The sequence below is a fragment of the Pavona decussata genome, unplaced genomic scaffold, assembly GCF_977016875.1.
Source record: "Pavona decussata unplaced genomic scaffold, jaPavDecu1.1 SCAFFOLD_71, whole genome shotgun sequence".
NCBI classification, from domain to species: Eukaryota; Metazoa; Cnidaria; class Anthozoa; order Scleractinia; family Agariciidae; genus Pavona; species Pavona decussata.
The window spans coordinates 715799-736738 of NW_028145490.1; the positions used below are offsets into that span (position 1 = coordinate 715799).

General features: G+C 37.8%; 2 protein-coding genes across 2 annotated transcripts in view; both read left to right on the top strand.

The window, feature by feature from the left end:
* The window catches only part of LOC146477179 (astacin-like), a 211470-nt gene that overhangs the window by 180000 nt on the left and 10530 nt on the right, over positions 1 to 20940 (top strand). The window contains exon 2 of the mRNA XM_085113629.1: positions 13830 to 18708. The gene's annotated coding sequence lies outside the window, so the exon portion shown is untranslated. The remainder of the gene's footprint in view (positions 1 to 13829; positions 18709 to 20940) is intronic.
* LOC146477192 (epididymal sperm-binding protein 1-like) lies at positions 603 to 4444 on the top strand. The gene is made up of 5 exons (XM_085113639.1): positions 603 to 761; positions 1138 to 1311; positions 3301 to 3459; positions 3779 to 3943; positions 4017 to 4444. The coding sequence occupies exons 1-5, from the start codon at positions 701 to 703 to the stop codon at positions 4187 to 4189; spliced, it is 732 nt and encodes a 243-aa protein (XP_084969765.1). The 5' UTR covers positions 603 to 700; the 3' UTR covers positions 4190 to 4444.

Consider the following 20940-nt stretch of genomic DNA (forward strand, 5'->3'; position numbering starts at 1 on the left):
CAATAAATGCTTATCTTGGGTCTGGATGACCAACACGCCCATGCCTCATACCCGTGTTCTGTGTTTGATTGAGTAGTGCAGGCAAAATTGAAACTGTTATTGCGTGTTCATAGCAAAAGTTGATTGATGCGATATCACTGTTGTCTATTTAGCGTATTAACAGACGTAGATGTTTCTGTTTCCGCCTTGCTATTCACAAAAGCCACATAACGTGACCGCCTCATCTGTATTCTCTCAATTTGTGAATGCAAACAGCCAACATATTTTATGATTTAACTGTTTATAATTTCCAAAAGTAAGGTCAAAAAAAGATATTTATAGTTATTTATTTGAAAGCCGTGTACGTGACCGGACATTGCCCGTTGACCGGCCGTTATTTTGAGCCCTGGGGCGTCAACAGAAGCGTTTAGAACGTCTTTTGTTGTTGTTATTGTTTTGTTTTGTTTCTGCGACCAACCTAATGAGGATGCAAGTAATGGGTGTTGGAGAGTCTTCTTTACTCTATTCAAAACCTCTCTACAGTCAGAAAGCGCACATAAAACTCGTTGCGTGCAAACAAGAAATTAATGTAATACAGTAATATTTGACAGGAATCAAAAGAATGTTTTCACCATAAGCGATAACAATATCTTCCGCGTTGCCAACATATAAGTATTGTGAACGTAGCTGCAACTGCGATACGACCTTTGCTGTTGCATGGATGAAGATGGGGAGGACCATATGTTGCACCTCCGTGATAGTTGTCTGTTTTACATTGCAAGGTGAGTAAAGAGTCCGTGACAGTGAAATCAATTCCGTTGAAATAAACAATTATAGTACTCAGTTATGTGAATTTTAAGGGGAATTATTCAGTCAGGAATAAGTCTACATATCGTAGATCGTATGTTAGTCGCTCAACGTGTTGGTTCAGTTCTTTAGTTCTTTATTATACTAACAGTAATTCAATCTATTTCTGATGGTAATCTAACGAGACGTTAAAGCGGGTGGTGGCCTCAACTCTTTACACGGTGCCACTCGCCAACCAAATATATAAGGTTTAGTGATGAATTGTTGAAGACACCTAAGAAAACAGTTGAAGGGGTCACATTTTACCCATTTTACAATAAATATGCTACATTTTATATGCATTTTGTCTAGTGTTATCCACTGCTGTGCTGGGAAATGTTTGTCCTCAGATGACAACAACTGGCGAATGTTGCAGCATTCCTTTCAGCTATAATGGAGTGAGTTATGATAGCTGCACCCAAGTTAATCATCACAAGCCTTGGTGCTCCTTGGATCGTGTGTACAAAGGAAGATGGGGAAATTGTCGTAAGTGCTAACCTGGATTCTTCCTAAAAAAAATTATCACTAATTCTACGTGTTGCCAAAGGCTCTGGAAATCAAAGTGATTCTTTTTCACATATTGTGTCTAAGTTGCATTTTTGGGGTGTGGTAGTCTATATACTCTGGATTTTACCAGCGGAAGTTTCAAGTATTTTTTGCAACGATCATAACTCTAAGCTAATAAGTACGTCTATGCTGGAATTAAAATACACGAAAATATCCCGCACATTCCTCAACTCAGGATAGCATTTGTAATAAAGCGATAATTATTTACATTTGGACATATCAACGTCGAAGCAGACAATTAGAGAAACTTATTTGCGCACTAAAACTAACTATATTCAACGTTGATGATTTAAGTGTGGCAGGTTGTTTGTGTTTTCAAATTTTGTTTTATGAAAGCAGTTAGAATTTAACGATGCCATTATCTACACCAGAAATTTACCATGGATGACTAGAATGTCAGGAATGTCTTTGTTTTATTTTATTTTATGTGCAATCGGAGTGATCTGTTCATTGAAAGATACTGAAAGGCGTTAAAAAGATTTTCATTTCGTGCCAATACGGCTAAAATATGTCGATAAATTGTCCATGGCGTATTCATTTCTAATTCAGGGTGTAAAGTGCAACATTGGAATGACTTATATCGCTTGCTAGATTGCAATCAGCTGATTAAAGAAAAAAAAATCAGCTGAATGAAATCGGGGTTGATCAAAACCTCCAGGAAGTTTTTACCTTCAATTTTTTTTTCATTCTGAACGCAAAAATCATGTATTAAATCTCGCTGAATAAGGTTTCACAAGGATTTTTTTTTTATTCCGAATTTTCCCAAGCTAACAAACACTTAACCAAATATTACACAATAATTGTAATAATGATAGATGTATTTTTTATCAGTTGAAATATGTGCTAAAACTGCGTCTGTCATTTATTCGCTAAGCTTATCGCATAGCATCACATTTTTTTTCACAGTTGCAATATGTGTTATCTCTATTAGAATGCAAATACATCGCAATATACCAGATATCTTGCATTTCCGACCCTTAAACCGGTATTAGAGGAGAAACAAAGATACGGGAAGGCACGTAATTTTTTTGTTTTTTTGTTTTTGTTTTTGTTTTTGTTTTTTTTGTTGCTGTTGTTGTTCTAAATTACGGTCTCTTAAACAAATATTATTTTTTACAAGGATATCATAATGAACATGTCGAACGTCTTTAGTTTGTACATAGCAGTAGCAATACAACAACAGATGTTGAAGTGATAATGATTATAACCGGCGCAAAAGATATTGCCACTGGGTTGGGCTGCTTGCTAACTGTAGCAATAGGAAGTAGCGGTGCAGTAGTGTATGAAGGTTGTTCACAACATAATTGGAAGCTTAAGGCATTGACAAAGATAATGCAATTTCATATAGGGGATCAAAACTGCCGATGGATTGCTTCAAATAACACGACAGAAGCATCAGCCACACCTAGCTTATGGCTTGTGTCGTGTGATGCGCACGTGTCGACTGACACTTGAGCAATATATATACTCATAACCAGTAACTTTTCAAGGTTTCTGCGTTTTTCTGTATATTACACACAGCTGGTGTTTAACAGATTTTCGTTTAAATTGTTGTAATAAAGTTTCTTTCTACGAAAAAGTGATTCGATCAATTCATCATCGAGTAACCTGCCGGGATCATGCTTTAGCTATTAATATTTACTATTGTTACCAAGTCACACCAAGGCCATTTTTGCTCGTATTCTTAGTTAAATGTTGCCTTCAGACAGTCAGATCTCACAAACGCTTGTTGCGTAATTTTCAAGTATGAAAAGTGTTCGTGACACGTGTAATGATACTTAAAGGTTCCTTTTTAAAGTGGAAAATGAGAAAAACATCCGCAATCTGCTAACATTTTCTTTACGATCAATGAATCTGGAATAGCAAAGGCCAAATATTTATTATTTTCTTTTTATGACTATGTTATAGTACCGCCCACTGTGTGCCCTCAGAAGACAATATCTGGAAAATGCTGTAGCATTCCTTTCGAATACAATGGAGTGACGTACAATTCCTGCACTGAAGTCGGTCACTACAGACCTTGGTGTTCTCTGGATGCTGTGTACAAAGGAAACTGGGGAAATTGTTGTACGTATTCCCTTACTCAATCATTTATGGCTGTCTTAAAGTCTTCTTGTTTTCTTTTGAAAATAACGAATTCTCACTGGCGAGCTCTACTTTAATCAGATGTTAACCTTCCTAAAATAACATAATGAACAGAAAGAAAGATAGAGAGACTAACACACCAGGTAACTTCCTATGAAAAGCATCCAAAGTATATGCAATAAAGACTAATAGGAAAGACTGGGCGAGGAGAACACTCCATGGCTAGCATTGGTATATGTAAGGCTTCGATCGTATTCCTATATCATGAGATAAATGTTAGTTTGATTTGTGTTTCATTTAGTGATACCAACGCCAACTGCTTGCCCTAAGAAAACAACAAGTGACCAATGTTGCAGCATCCCTTTCATCTACAAAGGAGTGACATACAGTAACTGCACCCAAGTTGATCATCACAGGCCTTGGTGCTCCTTGGATCCTGTGTACAAAGGAAGATGGGGAAATTGTTGTAAGTCTACGCCTTAACAATTTGTATTCTTGTATCATGAGATAAATGCTAGTTTGATTTGTTTTCCATTTAGTGATACCAAAGCCAACTGCTTGCCCTAAGAAAACAACAAGTGGCCAATGTTGCAGCATCCCATTCATCTACAAAGGAGTGACATATAATAGCTGCACCGAAGTTGGTCATCACAGGCCTTGGTGCTCCTTGGATCCTGTGTATAGAGGAAGATGGGGAAATTGCGAAGCCTAGTTGGAAAACACAATTTAACGTCTACTTTTCAAGATATTTCCATTTTCTGACAAGCCTGTTGTTCAAAGAAAGGGTCTGTGTCCCTTGGAATGGGCGGAGAGGGGTTGGGGAAACTCAGTTTTAAGCTCAGGGACCTGTTGCGGACTCAGATTTTCCTCAATGATACGCTATTCTTCACAAAACATCCCTGATATCGATCTGTGTAGCCTGTCTCAGACTAAACTGCTTCAATAAAAACATACCTTAATAGGTGCACATACAGATATTGCATATATATCAGTGAATTGAAAGAACCGCCACTCCCCTACCCTTCTCCCCTCCCCCCAGACACACACACACACATGTTGCTTTATAATACAAGTAACTGACTAAATAGTGGATTTTTTTAAGGCTTTATTGGTCAATTTAGTCGTCACTTTTTGTTCTTACTAGTTGGTGTAATGGTGTAGCTTCAGTAAAGTATAAAATTGAGCAAGTCCGTAAAAATCAAACATATCGCGGCAAGGGTGGAAAATTCGATTTCTTTCATATTTTAATGTCAGATAGGCTAGGATATAACTAAAATCACTGTATAGTTTTTTCGGTGAAATATCCTTTTATTTCAAAGAAAAATGCAAATAACGAAAATCCGTTAAAATCGTCATTTGAGGCGCTAAATTATTACACGGGTTTGAGAGCCTCGCGTGCGAGGACAAATCATTTTACCGCTTTTAAAACACTAAAATCTTTTTTTTACAATCTTAAAATATCTTTTGGAATGATTTTGGGAAATATTGCGTCGTTCTGTGTATGCGAAATAATTTAATTTCGAAGGCATACAATTCACTGCAGTAAAAGCACTTCGTGAATAAAATTAATTTTCACCATGTGCGAAACCTTCAAATCGATTAAGCTTCTGGTGGTTGAATGTTAGAAGGATGGTCTATGGATTCCTGTAAAAATGTCTTTGGGCAAATGATGAAGAGCGATGTGAGAGCTTTTCAAAGTCCGTACAAAATGCAAATATTTGACCCCCCGCGGTAAACTTTGAAGTCGCGGGTCAGACATAACTTTTAGTCCGTGTTCATGTCTTGACCCATATTAGGGTTAAAATAAAGACATAGAAAAACATTTCGAAATGTTCTAACCTTAAAATATGCTTAAAGACAGGTCCAAATGCCATTTTAGCACGATTCTCTGGTCGTTTGTCGCATAAGTTTGAGCCGGCTGTTTGTATTAAACGTCCGATGTACACCACGCAAACTGGTCGAATACAAATCTTTGATCAACTTTCGGCGCATTTCATCAAGACTGTTTCTTTTTCGATGGCTAAGTCATTTGTGAAGTATTGCTTGGTTTACAGTGCACGAAAACATAACATCTGATCGCCGCTAGAATGACAAAAAATGTCGGCGCTTTCAGGATGTTCAGTCTATCTTGCATGCATGCATTGCAAGGAGCCGTTTGTTCGTCACCACCCATGGCCACTTTAGGGGGGTGGAGGAGGGTGAAAATGCGAAAATGCTTGATTACTGAACAGGAATACCCAAGACAACGACAACAATTAAGATAGTGATACCTTTAGTTACGTTCTTTTTCCTTGCTAAAATCCAGATAATTTATTCATTCGCGAATTCGTTTGTGCGCACGGGCTGGCTTGTTAGAAGCGTTCGGGGGGGGGGGGGGGGTGGATATTACATTTTACGAGAATAGTATCAGTACTTACTGATGGAGATAACTACATCCTTAAGCTAGTTCTTTCAATTTTTTGAATACAAAAGATCCTAGTATGAAACCAAAAAAGCGAAGAGAAAGGTCTTTTTTTTCTTCAAGCAGATGACCCCGAATAGCGTATTTCCCGTATAAATAGTTGATAAATAGCAATGAAAGAATGCACCCCTGCGAAAAATATTGCCGTTCGTTTGTTTTCCTCGGGTGTTCATTCATTTGCGTGTTACATCGTTAGCTGTGTTGTTTTTCAAATACTATCAAATTTATGATGTCTAAATTAAACAATATTTAATTTGAAGATCTTTCTAAATTTAAAAATAAAATCGCTAAAAGATTTCAGTCGAATCTATGGCCATGGCTATGGCTATGGCCATTCGGCGTGAGAAAGAATCGCCAAATAGTTACTAAGTAAACAAATTCTGGTCGTGCTAGTTACTTGGCGCCGTTTATTTGCTTAGAGGGGGGCACAAGTGATTTTTTTTTAAAGTCAAGTTTGTTACACTGAAAATGGAGGGTTGTAGTTCTTTTAAGGCCCTTGTTGGTGGTACAACACTACGACTACGCGGTACAAGCCACCAAACGTGTCTGGATACTACCTGAAGGAAGTTATGGTGTTACGTAACGCGCGTGGGCCACAACATCATCCGTCCCGAGAGCACCCCTCCTGTCAGAAGCCCCACCCCACGCCAGCACCACATAAACACCGGTTATTATTATTATCAACTGTAGGATCGGAACATTTTTCTTGTGAGGGATGGGGGAGACGGTGTGGGGTGCTTACTTGTTTTCAAAATTAGATAAATGGAGGAGCGAAGAGCGTATCAAATTTGAGGCCGAAACCATCATGTGGCATGATCATTGGTTTATGACAAGTTAGGCAAGGAAAGTGAAGGTCTAACAGTAACTCGAAGGGAGATAGGTTATTACAGGCTGGTTTTATACCAATCTCCTCCCACGCCCTTCGCCACCCCACCCCTCCTATGGTCCGTAAGTAATAAGGCATTAACTAGGCCCTACGTGTCGCCCATCAGGTTGGAAACAGAGCACTCTTTCACGTTTCAGACTGCATTCATTAGTCAATATATAGAAGCCGATTCTGCTCCTCGTTTGACGGTTACGTCAACAGACCGCCATGACCTGTTACTAGCCCTATCTACCTGTCAAGGACAGCACACTTACCTGCAGCGATCAGAGTTATGTCCAGTCTTTTAACCTACCACTAACAAGCTGTTATAGCCTTGCGCAAGCTGTTTAGTTGAGGTAATTTTTTTTTTTTCAAGTTTTGGTGAACGGACTAGCATAACTAAGAGGAGTAAGAAAAATAAAGGCCCGAAAAGCTGTTATCAGTCTAACACTGTCTAAGATGAATAGTGCTAGCCTGCAACCGGTGATAAATTAATATTGGGGCTTACCAAAGATGAAGCAAGCAAAAAAAGAAAAAATTCCTTAAATAAATTGTTTTGAATTTTGCAGTTTTGTGTTTCAAACCTAGAGTATGTACTAGTTACGCGGGATGCCCTGAAGGGGCATACCGTGTCTAAAACCCAGGGGGGGGGGGGGGGGGGGGCGGTACTCGGGTATATTAGTGACGGGGACGTGCGAAGACCTTTTTCGGGTTTGAAATTCTCGGCTTGGGACTTTTTTGGGTTTGAAATTTTCTGGTGGACTTTTTTTGCCCTTAAGATTTTGGCAAGGACTTTTTTGGGGGTTGATGAAAATCGTGCCCTACCATTCTTGATTTTACGCAAAACGATTTCACCAACAAGTTTAAATCATGCAAATAAAATGACAAGACAAAGACAACTCTCGTTATTTTGTACTTTTATTGTTTTTGATGCTTAAAAAATTTGGACTTTTTTTGGGTTACGTTTTTGGCTGCTGGACTTTTTTGGGTTTTCCTTAGCGTGACGGGACTTTTTTGGGGTTTCAAAATTTGGCCTCATTCGCACCGCCCCGTAACTAATATACCCGAGTACCCCCCCTGGGGTCTAAAAACGGGTCGATTTCTTTTTTTCCAGGACTAGTACTGAGTGCACCTTTCAAGCATTTTAGTCCTCGCCCATGCCCATGACATAGTATGACAAACAGATGCCTACAATGAGGGATATTTTTGGTTTCATATTAGGATCTATTGCATTTAAAGATGGAAAGAACTAGCTGAAGGATGTGTAGTGATCTTCATCAGTAAGAACTGATACTGTTTAGTAAAATCTTATTTCCCCCCCCCCCCCCCCCACCCCACAATGGCAACGCTCCCAACACCATGCTTGCGCGCGCAAATGAGTTTGCCAATACATAAATTATCTGGATTTTAGCAACGGAAAAATAACATAACGAAAGTTATCACTTTTTTAATTGCTGTTATTGTTGTTGTTGCCTTGAGCATGTCCATGTTCAGTTATCAAGCATTTCGCATTTTTACCCTCCTCCACCCCCCTAAAATATCCAGGACATTGTATTGCGTGACGAACAAACAACTCCCTGCAATGCAAGATAGATAAAGATAGACTGAAAGCGCCGACTTTTTTTGTCATTCTAGCAGCGATCAGATGTACTGTTTTCGTGCACTGTAAACCAAGCAATACTCTCAAATGACTTAGCCGTCGAAGAAGATGCAGTCTTGATGAAATGCGCCGAAAGTTGATCAAAGATTTGTATTCGACCGGTTTGCGTAGTGCACATCGGACGTTTCAGTACAAACAGCCGGCTCAAACTTATGCGACGAACGACCAGAGGATCGTGCTAAAATGGCATTTGGACCTGTCTTTAAGTATATTATAAGGTTAGAACATTTCGAAATGTTTTTCTATGTGCTTATTTTAACCTAATATGGGTCAAGACATGAACACGGACTAAAAGTTATGTCTGACCCGCGACTTCAAAGATTACCGCGGGGGGTCAAATATTTGCATTTTGTACGGACTTTGAAAAGCTCTCACATTGCTCTTCATCATTTGCCCAAAGAAATTTTTACAGGAATCCATATGGAAGGCGGAATGGTGCAAAATTCAAGGAATCAAAATCGCTTCCAACATCAACAACCAATCTGCAGTTCAACATTTTCTTTCTAGATCAACAATAAAATCCGTCCAACTTCAACGGCAAATACAATAACCAACAACGAAAGTAAGTCAACACCAACAACAGTTTCCTCTCGTCTTCAACAACGAATCACCTTCAAAACCAACATCGAACAGAGTCTCAACTTCAACAACACAAAATTCGTTCAACAATTTGGGGACGAGCGACTGGCTATGGTCGGGGGAGGTTGGGACCGAAAAATCCATCGCTGGGAAATAGAAGATGGCGGCCGGCGGAGCTGCTAGCCATAGTATCGGATGGGACTTGTTTTTTATAGATTTGGAACAGCTAGTCTTAGATTATGAGCAATTGAAAGCGTCAAACTTTACTACAAACTATTCCTTAGACGAAACTCTTCTGGAAAGGTTTGAAAATGCTGTCCAACCTTTACGAAACGTGCTTCCTCATGTCCATCATTCACATTCAATTGATGATGCCACTCTACTTTCAGATCGTATCTTAGACCAGCTATGTACTATGGTTAATCCACTACAAGAATCAAATCGTTATGGAATTGATATATACACACATTGCTTTACTACTCTTCAAGGTCTAGTTACTAATGAGTAATGTACACAGAGAAAGACTGAACATTTGGGGGTCCGAAATTCCAATATGGGCCCTGCCAAGCAAAAGGGACCTTTCACTGTATGTAAACTTTCAGCAATATTATGTATCAAAATTTTGCATGACATCCTGGAGATTTGTTCATCTGAATAATCAAATTTTGTGAAGGACTTTTACACTATTTGGTCGGAATAATGACTTTCTGTAATTAGGTCCATTCTCAATTGGCAGGGTTATATTTAATCTTAGGTACATGACCAAACAAACCTTATCCTGTGGTTGACCACTACAGTAAAAACCTGACAACAAGAATCTAGAATTTTAGCCTAGAAAGGTTCTTATAGTATTGGTTTTTACAGGGAAATGAGGGATCAAAATCAACAATTTTAGCCTAAAAAGGTTCTGATATCTAGGTTGTTATCTGCGGGTTTTAATGTCTTCTTGGCAATATACAGTACAGTACTAGTACAGGACCTCCTCCCCTTCTCTCAGAGATGTTGGTCAGTGGGGTTGTATCTTGGCAATCTGTGTACAACAGCCCCCCTCTCATTTGCCCCTCCTCGCCCATACTGCCTTCATTGTGCTTGGATTCAGAGAATAATGGACCATAGAAAGGAAGCTACTAATTGAACAGTACATGTTGGTAAATTTCTCACATGTTTATTACCTACTTGTTACAGCTGTTCATGGACTACAGACCAACAGTAAACAGATTGCTTTGGGTTTCCAAAGCATTGTAGGCATGCTAACAGAATTTGAACAAATGCATACATGTAATGCTTGAATATGAAAATATTATTTTACTTAACTCTCTGGATTGGAGTGCAGGTATCAGAACCATGAAACTCTACTAAATCAAAATAGCACTATTTCTATTCTGTGCTTTTGTTAGCTGTAAATATTTAAGAGTATTTCATGTGTCTAATGTCTGCACTCTAGCTTCTAATGCTTTCCTGAGTGTTCTGTTGTGTTTACAAATGCGCTTTAACTAAAATCACATTGTTTGTTTTGTACTAAACAGTTGTGTTCAACTCAACATGAAAATTGTACAAGAGGGTCCACAATATGCCCACAAACTCTGATTCCCACTTAAGTTTTTCTTGGACTCCTGAATTCTAAAATAGCTAAGAATTCCTGAATATCTAAAGTTGGATTTTAACATCCTGAATCTTGTCTCACCAGAAGCTAATATGTTGTAAAGTGGAGTAGGAATTAAGTAAAATCCCACATTTTACATTCCTTAAACCTGTTGTGTACCCTCCAAGAACTTGAAATTTTCATAATGTCAATTTAGCAAATGTATCTTCGAATGTATCTTATTTTGTTTCTTAGTTTAAAATTTCAACCTTTGTCTTGTAAAATAAATGTTGCTCTGATTTTAATTTCAACTATTGAATTACAGGGGAAGGTCCCCATGGTTGCACTCCAAAATGATTGGGAGGTGCAAATTTGTGGTAAATAAATTATAATCCCCCAAACTCCCCCAGGCTTGAAGGAAAACCTGAAAAATCTTGTCACCAAAAGATTTAGATGAAAAAAATATCACAATCAAAATTGGATCTACAAAAAGTCAATGATAGATTAAGGGGAAAACAAAGATGACCCAAGTGAAAGATATTAAGTGTTCCTTGTGCAAAAGAGAATTCAAGTGGAAAGCGGCAGGGATATTCTTACTGTAGAACTTTCCCCTGGACTTTTGTGTAGCCTATATGTTTGAGTGGTCATTGAGTCATCAGTGATTGCAAACAGTGCGATGCAAATAAATCAGAAAATAATAGTTATTTTAATAAATGCCTCTTTTCTTACACAATGCCCCTGTCAAATATCTATTTCTTTACGTATTGAAGCAGTCGTTTACTGCCAATTCTCCATTGTTTTCAATAAAAAAACAAATTCCCTTGTAAAATAAAACTACTCCAGAGAATTCACAGCAAAAATTTCCTACCCCACACCCTTAAGAAACATGGCAGATTCCAAATCCCCCAATGTATCACACCTCCTGTGGTTTCAAACCTGGTGTACCCCTTTCGGGGGAAGGTCCACCATGACCCTGACAATGAATATGTCAAAGGGTTACTTGAAATGTGAATGCTGAAAAGAACTTTACTTGGGGATTCTTGCATATACTGCAGTCATTCTATTTAAAGTGTAAAGAATGATTAGCAAAAGTTCAACAGTTATTACGCAGAATACATCCTCAAGAGCATTTTTTTTAAAATGAGGAAATGCCAGCAGATTACTAAATGTTCAAAGCTACATTACGAGTTAAGTACACAGAACATGTCAACTGCTGTAATACATGCAATGAATGGGGAACACAAAAATACTTGTGAAGCAGGAAAATGACTGAAGTTGACAATAGTACTGGTAGTAGCCAAGGGAATCTATACTGTTGAGCAGGGATATAGCGAACCAGATAAACTGTGTTACATGTAATATAGCAGCAACTGAATGTGAATGATGGACATGAGGAAGCATGTTCCGTAAAGGTTGGACAGCATTTTCAAACCTTTCCAGAAGAGTTTCGTCTAAGGAATAGTTTGTAGTAAAGTTTGACGCTTTCAATTGCTCATAATCTAAGACTAGCTGTTCCAAATCTATAAAAAACAAGTCCCATCCGATACTATGGCTAGCAGCTCCGCCGGCCGCCATCTTCTATTTCCCAGCGATGGATTTTTCGGTCCCAACCTCCCCCGACCATAGCCAGTCGCTCGTCCCCAAATTGTTGAACGAATTTTGTGTTGTTGAAGTTGAGACTCTGTTCGATGTTGGTTTTGAAGGTGATTCGTTGTTGAAGACGAGAGGAAATTGTTGTTGGTGTTGACTTACTTTCGTTGTTGGTTATTGTATTTGCCGTTGAAGTTGGACGGATTTTATTGTTGATCTAGAAAGAAAATGTTGAACTGCAGATTGGTTGTTGATGTTGGAAGCGATTTTGATTCCTTGAATTTTGCACCATTCCGCCTTCCATAAATCCATAGACCATCCTTCTAACATTCAACCACCAGAAGCTTAATCGATTTGAAGGTTTCGCACATGGTGAAAATTAATTTTATTCACGAAGTACTTTTACTGCAGTGAATTGTATGCCTTCGAAATTAAATTATTTCGCATACACAGAACGACGCAATATTTCCCAAAATCATTCCAAAAGATATTTTAAGATTGTAAAAAAAAGATTTTAGTGTTTTAAAAGCGGTAAAATGATTTGTTCTTGCACGCGAGGCTCTCAAACCCGTGTAATAATTTAGCGCCTCAAATGACGATTTTAACGGATTTTCGTTATTTGCATTTTTCTTTGAAATAAAAGGATATTTCACCGAAAAAACTATACAGTGATTTTAGTTATATCCTAGCCTATCTAACATTAAAATATGAAAGAAATCGAATTTTCCACCCTTGCCACGAAATTTAGAATTTGTCTGATTTTTACAGACAGGCGCTCTTAATAAGTACTGTTTGTGTCTACGCAATAATGATGACGATGATGATAATAATAACAATAATAATAATAATAATAATAATGATGATGATGATGATGATGAAGATGATGATGATAATAATAATAATAATAATAATAATAATAATAATAATAATAATAATAATAATAATAGTAATAATGCGCATGCTCAGCGTTTGTAACAAAAAGGACTGCTCACGAATGAATTACCCAGGGCGGATAAATGTCGGTAATATATCACTTACCGTATTGAGGAAAGAAAATCAATGATTTTCAAAAAAAAAAATGTGGAGTGATCGTGATGGTAAAATAATGAAGACAGGCCAAATTAGTCTAGATAGGAAGAATATGACCTTCAAAGCTAATTTGCTCTTACGAGTACGTCTTTCAAAGAGTCTCCCTTTTCTGTACGAAAGTAGGGGAGGGTCTTTGTAGATCTTTCTTAGCAGAGGCTGATTTTCTATCAAGTGCCATTTACTCATCTGAATAGTTTTTAGGTTAGGTACTTAGACGGTGCTTAAACGGTACTTAAACGGCTCTTCGCCTCACTTTCTACGGAAGGAGGCCATCCCTCACAATCATTCCTCAAAACCTTTACACAGTAGCAACTGATAAGATTCACTGTCAGAATCGAAACTGCAGTCTTGCTTGATAGACACTATGGAGGAAAATAATATTATGAATGATGAAGGACCACTCATTGTATCCACATCAGTGCTTCCAAAAGGCATTACCGCAAATCAAACTCCATAGAGTTCAACGGCTTGAATCGCGAAAAAGCACTGTTGTAAAACAAGCCACGAATAAGGTAAAAGGTATAAGGTATAAGGTAACCTAAACTGCTCTTGGTCTATGCTCCGTAGCGGAATTATCACAAGGATAGGAGGACGACCATTGCATTCGTTCCTCGCAAACTCATAGCAAACTTTTACCGAACTTGGTCGGCAGCAAAGCGAACACATCTCTCCTATCTAGATCCGAAATAACTGCTTGTCGTTGTTTCTATTTCAAACTTAACTATCTCTCCAAGATTTTCCTCACAAAACCTTCGAAGAACGTCGCGCCGATCCGCGATAATTTTCGCGAAAGCAGTTGTCTGAAAGTTGTGTATGTACTGTTTCGACTGGACAACTTGACAGCTTTTAATCGCATAATTTTATCGTCCCTTTGCGTGCGTGATCTGGGGAAATAAGTACGACTGCTCGCAGTCTAATTGAATTTTTTTTTTCTGGAGGGGGGGACTGGTTTAAGAGGATACCTTGCTCCCCTATGCAACAATTAATATTGTAATTTTTAATTCTAGTAAGCAGTTTGCTGCACATGCGCTAAAAACATATATAACTCCAGAAAGGAAGAGGAACTTGTAAGGTTATTACTATTAATTAAAGTAATTGTTACGCTCCGCTTTTAGGCTTGGCTAAATATATTTATACTATATACTCCTCTGTCCCCCAACCTCTCCCCTTAGATTACTAGGGGCCGGAACGAGCCGAAGAACAAACTGGCAGCTTGAAGCAGTCTAAAAGAGAGCTGAGGTATTGATTGGCATAGTTAGAGCTCGAGAAAAATAACTAGAGACTACACGGCAAATAATTCGGCCTGAGGTTTCCTCTTTGAGCAGAATAAGAAAATTAACTCGTGAACGGGAGTTTCAATAGTTTTACCATAAGTATTTTTTATTGAACACTACTGTTACACAAAGAAAGAAAGCATGACTTCATCGTCCCATGCACTTTGTAGTTCCTATGGAAATTAACCTTTTTCGTGTGGTAAAATACCGCTAGTAAGTCCAATTTTGGATGATTTTACTCGAATTTGCCGTCAAAATGCACCCCGAATTCCGATTCGGTAACAGACTTAGAGACAGCAGAACTGAACAATTTCAATTTATTTGGTCACCTTTTTATATCGATTTAAGAATTTATATCGGACTGAATTTGATAAAACATACCTCCAGAAATCTGGGCTGTTTGTTGTTGTTGATGTTGTTTTTTTGTCGCTGTTTATTATTTTCGTTTTGTTGTTGTTGATGTTTTAGTTTTTGCTTTTTAGCGATCAAGGCTATTTTTTGACCTTCTCCATTGGATTCAGGTTAAAAAATAGAAAGAATCAGGAATATCCAGCAGACGTTTATGAAACATAGCTTCCTCCTCATTTTCTTCCCTTCCCACGCAGCCCCCCACCCCTTCTGCATATTAGTTTTTTTGTTTTGTTTTTTTTTTTTTTCAACTAGTTGAAGTTCGGCGCGCTTTGAGCGCAGAACAAAGTGGATAGACCTAGAATTTTCTTTTCGGCCTCCCGAAGCAGACTTTCCTGAGAGAGAAAAAGATGTTACGAGATGTACCCTCTGCCTCGTCTCATATCCATTTGCTCAGGGAAACGGTTCTATGGCGTTCATCGTTCAAATGTCTAGCTCAGGCCTTAAAGTCAAATGGCGAGCAAGAGCAAGACTTTTCTATTCAAAAAGCGTGAGTTAGGAAAGCATTCTATTATTTTTCGCCCTAATAACTGTAAAAATGTTAGGCTAGTAATCGATTACTCGAGAATTGTCATTTGTGTCGGATTTACTCTCGATAATGTGATAACACTAGCCAGATGTTCAATCGGCATTGATTCGCCTGGAGCATGCATCTTGTTTTCCCTGAATAGGACAATTCCGTTGTATAAAGCTGAACTCGAGCTCGAAAAGACCGGGTTTTGCCTGAGATTCTGAGTACGTTGGCTCCGTTATCACCCACTTATTTTGTGGGATCATAGGTCATTTTTCCTTTCAGTACAGATGCCAGTGTCATATCTAATTCCAAAGCAAAGCCACTTCTTTCTTTTCCATACTTGACTTCTTGTGGTGAGCCCTAATCCACCATACCCGGCGAAAAAGATGGCGACCGATACATTTACCCATTACGAAACAATTAAAACGCACAGCAGGGTTATAAAAACTTCGAACCTAGCATACTCAGTGTCATTAGTAAAGTGACCAATTTCGCAAAAATCATGGCTTTCTATGTGCTTGTTAGCCGTGTTAGGTGCGCAAAATACTGTGGTAAAATGTATAGCCGCAATCTTTTTTCGTACGGTGGATTGGATTCTTGCTATAGACTAGCATGTTCCTTCAGCTGGTTGAAACTTGACTCGGGAGAGGGGGGATTTCCGTTAAGCACGAGCCTGTCACCATTGGCTTACAGTTGTATGTCAAAAGCACAAGGGTAGGGAGGGGAGGGTTTTGGCACTTGAAATTCACTTGAATTTGCCTCCTTTCCTTGTCTACACTGACCGAAGAGGAAAGTTTTGCCAACATCCTCCATCAAATGCATGGTCTTAATGGTGGACGGGTTGATGCTGACACATAGCCTAGGGGTAAATCTATTAAAGTGCAAGTGGGTGGCTTGCATTCAGGTATCAAAAGCAGAGGGGTTGGGAGGGTAGTGTTTTTAGATTGACTCACAATTTTAACACTTGTATTAAATTTTCGGTGAGCTTTGTCAAGAACTGGTGTAACACATCGCACGGTTTTGACGCCTCTTTGTGCCGGCCGAGAGCGCTCCATAAAAAAAAATTGAACAAATTGGACTAAAAGATGGCTGCTTGCTTTGAGTAGTCAAGTTCGAAGATCTTCCAGTTATACTTACTTTCGACGGCTACTCTAGGCTTTGAAAAACAGGAAACTGTTCCGCGAAAAGAAGGTGAACCTTTTTGGGGTAAAGGAACTCTTTTCCGTACAGATTTTCTGGTTAAAACACGTAGTGAATGCTATCAATGTACTGTTGAGAGTGATTGACGGGAAAATTTTTAAACGAGATAAATAACTAAATGATGTCGTTCATAATTTATGTATTTTTTTCTTTCGATTGAAAGCGAACAAGTGAAGATGGGCCGTCATTTAACAGGATTTTGCCTCTTTCCTCAAGCTCTTTTTAATTGCCATATTTCCTGTGTATGTGTGAGTTTACTTGCAGTCTGTTTCTCTTGACATCTATCGTTTTTATCCAAAAAAAAAAGAGTGTTTGAAAATGTTTGAATGTTTGACTTTTTAGTTTAAGCTTATAGGGCTTCACAGTTTTCGAAGTTTACCATTGCTAGTTCACAAATCGAAATCTGTTCTTCAATAGCTTTAATTTTGAAGCCTTTATATGGTTTAACGGCTATTTGTATCCGTGATCCTATATCCACTGAAATATTGTGCTGGGCGTAAAAACAATCAAGGGTCCATTAGCGAACTGATGTCATTGCACATCCTGAAGGCCTAAAAGTCACACCAGGGGACTGCTGTTTAATAAACGATGGCTGTGCCTATTAGCTATCAACCCCCTCCCAGCTAGAATCATAAATTCTACCGCCATCTATTCTTCTAAAAGAAGGCTAACGACACCTTAAGTTTTTAAATTAGCATTCTTAAAGTGGTCACTTGTTGTTATTTATTCATGTATTTGTTTCTTTTGAGTCCTAAATAGTACTGCCTGTGCACGAGATGCTTTTTACATATATGTATTTAGCTTTAGCATGGTATTTTTAGCGGCCTTTTTATTGCTTTAAGATTGATGCAAAGTGCATCTGCTCATTGCGACATGGAACTAGAAATTGTAAATTTACAGTTACCATTTTTTTTTTTAAGCTGTTTGATTTCAGTTCGATGAAACTTGTTAACATGTATGTAAGCCCGTATGTATTCGATGAATCTGGGTCAATTCAACACTGAAATAACATCCAGCTTCCACCCACAAACAATTGTTGAAGTGTTTTTATAAATCTGAAGATATTGCCCATACACCATACTTTCGAGCTGACATGTTTAGAGCCGGCCTCTTACCAAAATTGTAGGCCTTCGTCTGGCTCGAAGATTGAATTGACTATGTCGCAACGTCCTTGCGTATTCTTCATTTGCGTTCTGTTTGTTTGTCCTAGCTCTCTACATTCTCGGCCAATTAGATAGACATCAGGCACCGGTAGAATAATTGAGTCATAAGGTGGTTATCAACTAATGCAAACTGCCTTTTGAAGAGGACATTGATATATCGTATACCAGGGGATAATACCCGAGAGGCTGAAAGATTTTCCGAATAACAGCAAATTCATTCTTCTTTCAGTCGGTGCATTATAATCCGATACACCAACAGGCTGGAATGGACGATATATATTTTGTAACCTTCCATTATTTTCTGAAAAGGAAGCGCTTTATTGTTTAGTGAGGGAAAACAGCGTGTTCCCATTGATAAATACAACTAGCTTAGTCCATTTTGTGTACAGTGATTAGATGAAAGCGGCAAGGATATGCTTTGTTTAATTTCGTCTAAGATAAAGGACAGTCCGCGGAAATTGAACTGTAAGTTATAACCAACCAGGTGTCAGCAACAACATCCAGAATAATAATAATAATAATAATAATAATAATAATAATAATAATAATAATAATAATAATGATAATGATAATGATAATGATAATGATAATGATAATAATAATAATAATAATAATAATAATAATAATAATAAAAACATTTGCTTCAGCCAGAGAGCTTCCTCCATATTATCTTCGTATGATCCTTGTTTGTCTTTTATTGTTTCGTTTAATTTTGTTTTGTTTTGTTTTGTTTTGTTTTTGTGTTGTTGTAGTTGTTTTTTTACCATTACCATGACAGGCGTCAAACATACAACCTGTGGCAACGATCAGACCTCAGAACAGTTCAAAGGTCGTCAGTGTTCGAAGGTGAGCTTTATGACATCTATTGACCCACTTTGGCCTCGGCGAGTTTCAATATATTTGATTTCAGCAAAGAAAAAACAACAACCGGATTCTGACAGGGTGTTTCACGCATACGTCATGTCATTTCCTGGGTCATCGAAAATGTCAGAATGCTACCGTGTACTCGGCATATTATGCAGTAGGAAAATATGATTTTTTGACACTGACTTACAATATTTTCCAATGAGAACAATTTACGTATATCAAGAGACCATGATAATTTTATAACATCAACATTTTTCAGCAACATTTTCAGTAACTGAGATACCACACAATTTTTTTAATTAACTGACAATTATAAGTACGTACGACTCCTGGGTTCAAACCATTTACAGTTTTAACAGATAATTACCTGAAATGTATAGTAGAGTGCCATTCCAACTTAGACAGTCAAACAGTCTTAATTTTCTATTTTTTTTAAGAAATTGTTTACCGTATTTTTTTAGTTTGTATGAACCAAATCATGGATTTTTTTTTTTTTTTTTTTTTTCAGTTTATTACCAAGTTATGGATTATGGAACGTTAGGTTAGGGCAAAATGTTTGCATCTTATATTTGAATTTTGGTACCACTGTAATTTATTTATCACAATCTATTTATACCAAAATGGTATATATTGGATGGTGTTGTAATTTAAAAGAATAATAAACAACATTGATGGACACCTTCCATTGCAGCCAGGGAACATGATTTTATGACTTAATTTATGAATTATGGAATGTGTTGTTAAGGCAAATTATTAGCATTTGACTTTAAAAGTGGCTAGTGTGTTTCAGTATGTTTTGCAAAGATGTTATATCGATTCAGCATGAACTCGGCTATTTTTAGGGTCTGTTCTATAAATTATCTGACTTTAACAGGCAACAATATCAGTTGCGCGTCACGACATTCACTTATAGCTTAAGATACTGCAAAGGTACAAGCCAACGTGACGACAAAAGGAAGTAGAATGTTTGCTTTTCATCAAGAATGGTAATAAACTTTGATAACTGCAGTTGCTCAGTTATAACTGCATTTGACATCTCCACCTGTTGTCAGGGTCATGGTTCACACACAACTTTCTCAAGTATTATTCTAAACATGTGTTTGAGTGTTTAAGTGGTTATCAGGAATTCAAAGTTGAATATAGCTCTCCATCGTTATCCCAATATCGTGGGATTGAACCAGGACAAGTTTATTTTACAATGTTTAGAACTATTTACAGAAAAGGGAGTAAGTATATCAATAATAAAAAACATAAATGTCAGGATACATATATATCAGAGTTATTATTCAACACATTGTAACACTACCCAAATATGGTCATGGTGAACTCAATATACGTCGTCCGCACATAACAACGAGATATCCTGCGATATACGTAATTTCGTCTATCGGGAAGAAAAACGGCTTTCAAAAAGTAACGACCTCGCAAGTACACCAAATTATTAATAATGCTGTTTCATAAAACACAAAGAAGGCAACCAAATTTGCTGTCAAGGTTTGCAATCGTTTATAGTGTCAAAACGTTTGTTGCTTACCTTTTTGTTTATGAAGTGACAAATTACAGTTCAGCAATTTATTTTTTCGCTAAACTTTTGTATTGTCCCGTTTTCTAGCAAAGGCTCGCAAATTAAAAACAGTATTTTTTAGATTGGTTCTCGCAACAATTAAACATAGCTCTCGACTCGTCTTGAAGAGATGGAGAAAACCACCTGAGAAAACGAACCGAGCTCGCAAAGTGCCTCGAGAAATTTTATCTCTCGGCCGGTAGACAAAAAGATAGAGGTAGTACAAAGCAATTATATTCTCAGAAGCATTAGAACTGGCTGAAAAAAACTGTTTAGTATCATAACAGATCCAGAGTTCTTACAAGCAAAACGGTACTAGATTCGTTTGTCAAAACACCGAGGAAAGATGGTGAAATTGCTTGCGCAGTAAACAAAGAAAAACTCACCCGAGAAATCGTTGAAAAGCTTTTCCAGTCTGTTCAGCTCGGCCCAGCTAACACAAAAAAAATCCTTTGCGGCTTCAAAATACTGTTTTTGAGGCTAAGTTTTTTTGGAAATTTTTGCCGGAGCGATTGGTGCACTAGACCAGTACCCAGTTCGGCCAACGCTCTCGATTTCATTCAAACTTGAACAAAGCTGCCACTTTCATTCATGCACGTCCGCGCGCGGTCAAATGTTAAAATGGGCGGAAATGAATGGAGTGAAGC

Excerpts from the sequence above, each read along its gene's own strand:
- LOC146477192 (XM_085113639.1), top strand. The coding sequence starts at position 701 with ATGAAGATGGGGAGGACCATATGTTGCACCTCCGTGATAGTTGTCTGT. Across the intron at positions 762-1,137 it reads TGTCTGTTTTACATTGCAAG|TGTTATCCACTGCTGTGCTG; the intron begins GTGAGTAAAGAG and ends CATTTTGTCTAG. Across the intron at positions 1,312-3,300 it reads AGGAAGATGGGGAAATTGTC|TACCGCCCACTGTGTGCCCT; the intron begins GTAAGTGCTAAC and ends ACTATGTTATAG.